The sequence below is a fragment of the Psilocybe cubensis genome, chromosome 3 (assembly GCF_017499595.1).
Source record: "Psilocybe cubensis strain MGC-MH-2018 chromosome 3, whole genome shotgun sequence".
Classification (NCBI taxonomy): domain Eukaryota; kingdom Fungi; phylum Basidiomycota; class Agaricomycetes; order Agaricales; family Agrocybaceae; genus Psilocybe; species Psilocybe cubensis.
Window position 1 is genome coordinate 3,232,814 of NC_063001.1, and position 10,019 is coordinate 3,242,832.

Here is a 10,019-nt window from a genome sequence, read left to right on the forward strand (position 1 = left end):
ACTACAGATGAAGTCACTTCTGAAGGGACAGCCAGACTATACAGAGATTATGTCTGGAAACACCATGGCTTACCCATTAAAATTCTGTGTGATAGAGGTCCACAGTTTGTCTCAAGGTTTATGAAAGAACTCAACTCAATACTTGGTATCCAGACAGCCTCATCTACAGCCTACCATCCCCAAACTGATGGTCAGACTGAAAGAGTTAACCAAGAAATTGAGCAGTATCTTAGACTCTTTATAAACCATAGACAAGATGATTGGGTTGAATGGTTAGCTCTAGCTGAATTCTCTTATAACAATAGAGTTCAGGCTTCAACCAGGCAGACACCATTCATGCTCAATAATGGCAGACATCCCAGAATGGGCACTGAACCCCTTAGAGATAGTAAAATGGACACTGTGGATACCTTTGTGAAAAATATGGAAGAAGCCAGAAAAGAAGCAGAGTCTGCACTTAGAAAAGCTGCTGATGATATGGCTAAATTCTATAATAGACACAGAGGTACTCCAACTCAGTACAAAGTTGGGGATTTGGTATGGTTGGATGGCAAGGACCTCAAAACTGATAGGCCCTCCAAGAAATTGGATGATAAAAGATATGGGCCTTACAAAATTACCAAAGTTATTAGCCCTAATGCCTATGAGCTTAAGCTGCCATCTACCATGAAAATCCATCCAGTGTTTAATGTGGTTAAACTTCTACCTTATCACCCAGATATTGTAGAAAGAAAGCCTCCTTCTAGACCACCTCCTGTCATTCAAGGAGAAAATCCTGAGTGGGAAGTTGAATTTATCAAGGACAGCAGACTTTTTAGAAACAAACTTCAATATTTGGTCAAGTGGAAGAACTATCCTAATGAAGAATGCACTTGGGAGCCTGCAGAGCATTTGAAAAATGCTTCTAAGGCTATCAAGGACTTCCATGCCAAACATCCTTCAGCACCTAGAAGGATTTCTGCTGTGACCTTTGATAGACTTTCTTTCACTCCTATTATTAACTTTACTGAACCTCCTCCTCTTCTTAAACCCTCTAAACTAACCCATCCATGTGCACATTGTGGAAAATGTGCCTTAGAGAGGGGGTGATGTCAGGGTTTCTCCAGTTTCCCCTCTTTATCTTCACAGAATTATCTTATCCTTTCATTATCTTATCAATTACCTGATTAGATAGTTTATTTCTTTCATCACAGCCTTCTTGCTCCACTTCTTTCTAGTAAATTCTATATGATTCCTAGTCTTACTCATCCTTTTTCTATATGATGTCACTTTTATTCTTTAACCTTCCTTTATGATGTAATGTAGGGAATATTCTAGAATAGCTGTAGAGTATAAATACTGGACTTGTAGGTAGCTGTAGCTTCAGCTTCAATCTCTTAGGATATCCACTATCATTGGTGTGATCTCTTAGAATCATTGAGTCTCTCTCACTCTTTTATTCTCTCTTTGCTCTCTTACTCTCCCTCTGCTCTCTCTCTCTCTCCCTTGCTTGATCTTTGTTGGTGGCCTTGTCACACTGATTATAGTGTTGCCCTGACATAAGGTCAGTTTTTAAATCCATATACTTATTCTCTTCCTAATATATTTTTTTTAGTTTATTCCTCCTGAAGGCATGTCAGAGGAACAAGCTAAGACTATATATCCTCCTTACTATAGAAGAGAGGGTAAAAAGATCAAGACAAATTCATGCACTATAACTCCTCGGGCATCAGCAGAATATCACCGCTATCTTGGTATTCATAATTTGTTGGATAATATTCTAAAAGATGTACTGATTTGGCAAGCTTTGCGTGTACGTTTTTATTCATATCTTGATCCAACTTATTGCTCATATGTTTTAGCTGGAACAATATCTTCCTAGAGAGTATGAGAAGATAAGGCGATTTGCAGACCGCCTACCTGGCCAAGACCGTTCATCAGCTTATCCCTTTCCAGGATTTGTTGTTAATATCAACAATGCAACTCTCATCCACCGCGATTGGCATGATGATATATTGTGCATCATTATTGTTTTGGGTGATTGTATAGGAGGACACTTGGTCATCTATGAACTTGGATTGGTTCTTGCGCTAAAACATGGAGATATGGTAATATTCAGATCTTCAAAATTGACTCATTTCAATATGCATTTTTCTGGTCTTCGGGGGTCTTTGGTTTTCCACAGTGATGCTGCTGGGAAGATATGGTTAGAAAACCAGAATGGATGGTCTGATAATGTATATTTCTTTGGCGATGATGATGTTGTAGCATAATTACTATTCAGATGTTTGTACTGCCACCTGTCGGATATTTAATTTCAAAGTCCGTTCACATGATGTCAACTTCGTCCGACACGTCTAAACTTGTATTCTACTTTTTTGGCATCCGTTCTCCAGGCTATCTTGTCATAATGCAAACCCGTTCTTTAAAAACAACAAGTTCAGCACCAGCCAAGCCTAAGGCTAAGCCCAAATCCAAGTCTACAAGTACATCAACAACGTCAAAAAAAGCTTCTTAGAAAAGCAAAGCATCGCAAGACGTTTCTAGTGGACAAAAAGGTAAGTATTGATTCTATCAATGTTCTGTTGTTAATATCTTGTTATTATACTGTCAGATTCATCTATAACGTCAAATGAGCTAGCTATATTCCGGAAGGTCCAAGAACAAATGAAGTCTCAGCGTAAGCGTGCTCAAGACGCTGTAAATGAAGGTAGGTAAATTCCATTTATAAAATCCTACATTTATGCCATTTTCTTGTAGATATTCAAGACAGAAATATGCAGCTTCTTGCACAGCAGCAAGAAAAAGAAGATCATCCTAGTGAAGAGGAAGCTCGCCGTCCTGCCAAACGTACTCGCACTAGAACAACTCAACTTAGCGATGATGAGCAAGAACTAGCAAATTCATTAACACCTTTGTCTACTACACGACGCCAAACCACTATACGTCCATCTCCAAGCATAGAATCCGGAAATGAAGAAGACAACAATGATGATGATGATGATGACGATGCAAAAGAATCCGCAATTCAACAGGAGAGAGACGGCAGTGATGAAGGAGATGCCAAAATGGACATTGATAATGGCAATATTGGAAATGAAGAAATGGTTCAGAGCAATAGAAGCTTTGACAACAATGGCGTACGTTTTACAACTTATTGATATCTATTACTCATGATTATTTCTAGATTGAGATCATTGATATTGAGGATGATTCTCGATCAGTAATATCTAAAATATCCGGCACATCTCGCTCAGCTAGCTCTGAGACTCCAGTACGATTTGCAAAGTCAGCCAAGGTTACTGAAAGTGATTTTCCTCCTTCCGTTTGGGAACTTGCTGTTGCCGCAAAGTCACACATCCGGTATGCCCTAATCAAAATTTCTCCCTTTCCTTATGCTACTCGGGCAGAGCGCGTAGAATTCATCTGGGATGTTATCAAAGCGACCTCCAAATTGAATAATAAAGCATTGGTTTCTGCATTCAAGCAAGCCGCTAATAACGAAGCTATTAAGAAGAATCTTATTGCCTTTGTACGTATATACAAATCAACTCATTATATATTTGCTAATGTTTATTATAGACAATGTATGGACGGACTGCTTTAATCAGCAATATCATTGGCAAGGCTAGAGACAAAGTTAAAGGATTCTACTCTTTAGGAGGCAATGCTACTGGCAATCATGACGATGGCTCTGTTGCTGAGGATGTGAAATGGTTATTAGATCAGTCTCATTATGTTTATGGTGGCCTTGACGTCAAGGTATGACTTGATTTCTACCATATCAACTTACTAATTTAAATGCTTTAGAAACGAACTTATGACGCAAATAAACCTTTTCTTCATCCTCTTATTATTGAGCTTATTGAAGCACAATGGTTTCCATCATCGTATCGTTCAAAATCTGATGTAGAAACAGCTACAAACATTATGAAAGACAAAATTATTCCATCGTCTGTTATTCTCTTAGTAGCCACAGCGGTAAGCTATATCATTCTTTATTCATACTTATACTTAATTTTGATTTAGATTGAACATGCACTCAGAGAATGGTCTAATGGTCACAAGGCTTTTAATATTAACTTCGCCGAAGAAGGTTCTCGTCAATGGTTATATTTTTTTCTGCATAATATTTATTATATTCTAAAATATTTTCATCTAGCTATCAACGTTTAGAAAGCAATTGGAAGACCATTGAGAAGAATGCTTATAAATGGTCTGTTTTCTGTCGTAAAAAGATTTTTAATGCAATTGCGTCAGTATTTTTTTTAATACCTTAATTCATACTAAGTATACTTTTGCTTTTCATAGCGCAAACTACCAAGTTATAGGAGCCGCTCCTAGTGATATGTTAGCTCTTGATTTTGCTGCTTTAGATAAAATAGCCGAAGAAGATGGAAATGATGAACCAGCACAAAGAGAAGATGAACACAATGGCAATAGTGGCAATGTTGGTAGTAATGGTAATAGTGGTGAAGTCGACAACTAATGGGCCAGATATGCTTATAGTTAATAAAGGGCAGCTATTTTAGATAAATCCTTCTTTAGAATTCTTTATTTGCGTATATTCATTTTAATCTGTTTTTAATTGCTTCATATATATATACTGCATTTGTAGCAAACAGGAGCGCTTTCAGCAATTACTTTTTTTATATATGATGTTTTAATACTTATAAAACATAGTATTTTAATTAGTAGATTGTGTTAAAGTAGCTTTATACTATATATAAAAGCTCAAACTGTATTTGATTGTTTTACAAAGCATTAAATCATTTGTATATGTGTTTTAGCCTTTATTTAAGTATATTCAAATATTCTAAAGATATTTATTATTGCTTTAAAGACAAAAATTATAATTTTAAAATATCTAAGTTTTGCAAAGAGGCATTGATGTTGCTTTGGAATGCTTTGGAATGCTTTGGTACGCTTTGGAATGCTTTGGAACACTTTGGGAATATTTCAATTGCTTTATAATGCTTTAAGCTGTTTTAAGCTATTTTAAAATACTTTTGAATATTTTTAGCACTCCATTCTAAATCCACCTTGCTTTAGAGACTTCTAGATCCCTTTTTGTCTTTAGTGTCTTTAGTCTACCTAGGTGTACCTAAAGCAACTTAAATATACCTAGGGACAAAACCTATTTTCCTGATGTTTCTACAGGATATCTTGTGCACTGTCAACGCGCCACATGACTGCGCACAATATAACTGCACAGCGAGTGGTGTTCGATATGTGTATCAAGAGCGCAAGGCAACAACCATCAAAACTCCAGTCATTGAACATAAAGTCAACCCTGACCACCGTGTTCTTAATATGGGGCAGATGCGCAATTCTATCCATCTGCAGCAATTTTGCGTTCCTGCACGACCGGTTCCTAACAAATTGGAAACAATACACAAAGCTGTTTCCCATACTATTGATACACGAAAGGCGGCAGCAACCAGCGGTCGTGCCACACGAGGAAGGGGGAAAGCGGCTCATAAACTTAAAGGGCAAGGCCACAGTCAACATCGTGACATAGGCCAAGATTGACAGGCTAGTATTCCTAGTGTGTCTCCCCTTTCGCCACTTCCATCTGCACAGACTGCTGCTTCATCATTGCCACCACCCTCGCCAGTGGTTTCCCAGGCCCAGCCATATCCTTACTTCTTTTGGCCATCAGCACCCTCTAATACAGCTTATCCACATTACAATCGACAACCACAGCAGTACCAAGGGTATACGATGCCATACCCTCAGCATTGGGTTCCCAATTCATCATTGTCGTGGGTTCCAATGCCCCATCTGCCGCCGCCAACTCAACACCCAGATGGTCGTTAAAGTCATGTGACTGGGGCTACCATTCTGTTGCTTTGCTTCTCTTTCTCTCACCACAGCTTGCCACCCCGCGACCCACTCTCCACTCTCTGCATACGCACCTCCGGCCCCCCGCAACCCACTCTCCCCTCTCTGCATATGCACCTCCGGCCTGTCCAGTTGTCAAGGTTGGAGTTTCACGGTGAGTTTTCAAGATTGTTTGAGGTCGTTTGCAAAGTTGATCAACCCCGCCCCGCTTGTCCTAGACCCTTGCTCGTCAAGGTAAGCCCAGCAGCAACACACTCCGTCACCATTGATACTGATGGGACTTGTGCAGCGCTACTCGACATGGCCATGCGTGAGCGCTGCAACTCACTACTGCACAGAATGGTGATACGGCGAGTGATTCGGCAGCGGGCAGAGAGAGAGGACGCGGATTGAAGCATCTCCACTCTCTGCATACACACCTCCGGCCAACGACCCCTCTCCACTCTCTGCATACGCGCTGCCGGCCAATGACCCACGCAGGTCTTACTAAGAATGCTGCCACATTCACAACGTGTCTGGCAAACCTGGCACTCTTGCAGGTTGTGTCCCATCCCGTACCGGCCCCTTCACCGAGAATGCTGCTAACTGGGGTTGCAATGAATATCCATGGAAGGGGAGATATGTAAGGTGCACTTGTTTACTTTTCATACCAGTTTCTTTACTAAACAGACAATAGCATGCACCTGCCACTTGTCGACTACGCGCCGCGGCTGCCACTACTCCATCTGCTGCCACTTATCGACTACGCGCCGCGGCTGCCACTACTCCATCTGCCCGCCTGCCACTATCTGACTATGCGCCGCGGCTGCCACTCCTTATATCAACAATGACACACGGAGGTCCTGAATGCCATCGCTATTTGACACACACTCAACACACTTGACAGCCTAGGGTGCAGCAGCCGGACTTCAACAACGTCCCCAGCAATCTGTGCAATGGCATCGCGTCCCCATTGCCTTGTGTCTTGTTCCTTCGCGTTGTGTCATTAGTCAATTACATTGTATTGTTTTAGTGCAGGATAGCTAGATAATTCAATGTTAATTAAGGATTACATAAAAGTGATATCAGTATTGAGAAAAGTGCATAGCTAGAGGTTACTGCTAAGCCCTCTTCAGCACAACTTCCAGGTTTTTTAGCAGTTGGGGATGGTGTTGACAACTTAAGATCCTCATCCGAGTCTGTCAATGATGTCAATTGTTTGAACTCCAATTTGGTCATGGGAAATTTGGGGGGCGAATCTCTTTTCTGTTGTTCACTCCCTTCCGCATTATACATATTGATTTTGGCCCTTCCCCTGAGCTCAAACGTGTTCGAACGCGCTCGGACGCGTTACTGACGCGTTGCGCGCCGTTTATTTGAAATCAACAAGAAAATGTTGCACAGCTTTGGTCGGAACGGATAAAACCAAGAACTGCAGAGTGAGTGCAAATCCCGCTTTTGTTCAACATCTTCCTGCTCAGAACACTGCTTTGTCAAGTTCAGCTCATCCAATGTCAGCCGGATCAAACGCTTCCCCACCCTTTGAGCATCCAGTACAACCTGATAGTGTTGAACTATTTATTGATACTCTCAGCCTTCAATTCGGGCTTACACCAGAACGCCACAATGATCTACACCTTTTATACTCTGTAAGAGACATTTCTTTTGAGTTATTGAAGTTCTCTGATTGGTTATTGCACTACTTCAGCTTGGAGCTGAGCAACAGATTCCGTTAGATTGCGCTTCTGCTCTGACTGGGATATTTGCACTTGCGTGTCAATTTTCCGTTGAACAGAAGATTCTCACCGCATTTGCATCAGTCAATGGTAGCCTGGGAGGACTAGATCTAAAGGGAACATTTGAAGAGCTACAAATCCGCCTGCAGAAAACATGGGAAATTACAAAAAATCAGAAGGTGCGTTTCATGTCTCAGTTTAAGGTGAACTTCGGTTCATTTTCTCTCTAGGAGGACCTTCGACACTTATCGCAGCAGCATATATACATGCCCAAGTGCACATGCTTCAAGCTTCTCCATGTTGACGTTGAGGTGAGTATACATCTCCATAATCATTCATGTATGGACTCGGACTTACTCTATCCTTTATTATCTAGGCTGAAGTTAGCAAAGATGCCTCAAAGTATTCGATGCAAAATATATTCGGCAAACCCGCTCATGAGCTATGCTGGAGGTCAGAAGCAAAACGGGTGGCATCAAGCGTTCGGAATGCATTCCGACAAGATGTGAGTCTTATGTTCAGCAATGATGTGTACTAAATATTAAAAATACATATTGCTTTAGATTCGTGACAGCTTGTTTGGTCGCAAACGCTGCAGCCTCAAAAGGTTTACACAAGCATGTGCAGACAAATATCATCATGGGACACTGTTAGGCAGTCAAGAAGTCGAATATCAGATACGAAATGTTCTTTTGGTAAGTCTATTACGATATCAATTTACTGTCTATTTCTTATGTCCACTAAACAACAACAATAGAGAAGATTTGCATACGAAAATAAAGAGCTTCTTGGCAAGGAAGAAAGCTTTCAAGATGACACCGAAGACAATGACTCTCACGCAGTAATGGGTAACAAGCGTCAAAAGGGTCTAAAAACGGTGGGTCGTATTCCGAACGGGGATGACTTTTGGGCCCAAGCAGATGATTGGTTTGAGAAGGGCTTTGAGCTGCGGGGTCAGAGCTTTACGACGGATGCATGGAAAGAGTATGTTTACAGTTTTGTACTTGAGTGTGTGTTTAATGTGCTAATTCATGTTTTTTACCTATAGATATATTGATGAATCAAGGTCTCTCGATGACGAATGGCATAAAAATAATGGACGCAGCAGACAGCAGATCACCGACAGCAGTTCCACATCCGACCAATTTCCAGAGTTTACGCAAAGATCAGTGCACAATCGTTCTTCATCCCCTGACTTTACAACACAAACTTTACCACTGAATTTAACGTCCTCCTCACTTCCAACTCAATCCAGTACATTTCTGGAACAGTCTTCATCACGGCATACACATAGCTCTATGGCCCGAACCTCTATAGTACAACAATATCTTTATAATAATTGTGGTCCGGATTATCAGGTCAGAGGTAATTGCAGCAGCGGTAGTAGTGGGGTGTAAAGTTCTTATTCATTCTACTCTTTCTATATAATCATGTAATTAATGTAACAAAAAGCTTGCAACTTGTGAATGGGACAACCGACATTTGGATGGTGAATGTGGCAGTGCTAATCGTTTGTAATTGTTTGCTTAACCTTTGTGTGCATTTTGCAACCGGGAAATGCTCTCTCCTCAATCCACCACTGCTGTTCCATGCCGTTTTTTCATTTTGTTTGTTTCTGCAGCTCCTGAATCTGTTCAGGCATGCATTTGGCATGCAAGCTGATTGTTGTGATTGCCCCTAGTTATGCAATTTCCCGTATGTGGGAACCATGTTCAATGGCACAATGGTCGCTTGAGCTTTTTCATGTATATTGTCCATGATTCTGCTCCGCTAACTGATACAGGGTCATGCGTAGATTCAATCAGTAATCGCTGTAAGCTGCTCCTCATTGTTTGTGTCTTATCTTGGCTAACTGGTCTTTTGGAAACAGATGGACAAGTTTAAGTGGCAGTAAGTCTATTCGCAATACTATGCTCCTATGCTTTTCAATACTGATTTAAGATACAGACTTTTTGCTTGCATTGGGTGAACATCGTTGCTGCTCCAAGTCTTTCAATCTTTCTCAAGTTTTCCGGAGTAGAGAAGAACAGTCGAGATGGGCAGGAAGGATTGTTGGGTGCAAGTAGAAGTACCATGGTGCGTATGATTGATCATTATTGCCTGCTTGTATGTGTACGTTGTAGATACCTCATTGAATGAATATTTATGTGTAAAAAAACTTCTGATCCTTCAAAATCGATGGAATCCGATAAGATTTGACTAATGTTGAGCGAATCTCAAAGCAAATCTACGTAAGAATATTCTCTACAGATTTTAAAATATTCTTAATTCATGGAAAATAACAAACTACTTGAGCTGAAGCCACTCAAGAATTGGTTATAATGATTTAGACCTGCCTTAAGGTACGTCGAGGCAATATGATTAGCCCCCTTGTTTTTTGAGAATTTCTTAAATCATATTAACCATCACCAATCAAAATCCGGGTCAAGATATTGTTCGTACCGAGGGTCACCTGTGTAACATGTAGTTATTCATCTGGTA

General features: G+C 40.6%; 1 protein-coding gene across 1 annotated transcript; it reads left to right on the top strand.

The window, feature by feature from the left end:
* Nucleotides 1–7,313: 7,313 nt before the first annotated feature.
* On the top strand, nucleotides 7,314–9,507 carry JR316_0003887 (uncharacterized protein; the record flags this gene model as incomplete). The annotated part of the gene is made up of 11 exons (XM_047889657.1): nucleotides 7,314–7,451; nucleotides 7,511–7,717; nucleotides 7,769–7,849; nucleotides 7,915–8,043; nucleotides 8,102–8,233; nucleotides 8,296–8,522; nucleotides 8,587–8,792; nucleotides 9,220–9,233; nucleotides 9,334–9,351; nucleotides 9,409–9,428; nucleotides 9,486–9,507. 11 exons carry the CDS (start codon nucleotides 7,314–7,316, stop codon nucleotides 9,505–9,507), a joined length of 1,194 nt encoding a protein of 397 aa, XP_047752031.1.
* Between the last annotated feature and the right edge of the window lie 512 nt (nucleotides 9,508–10,019).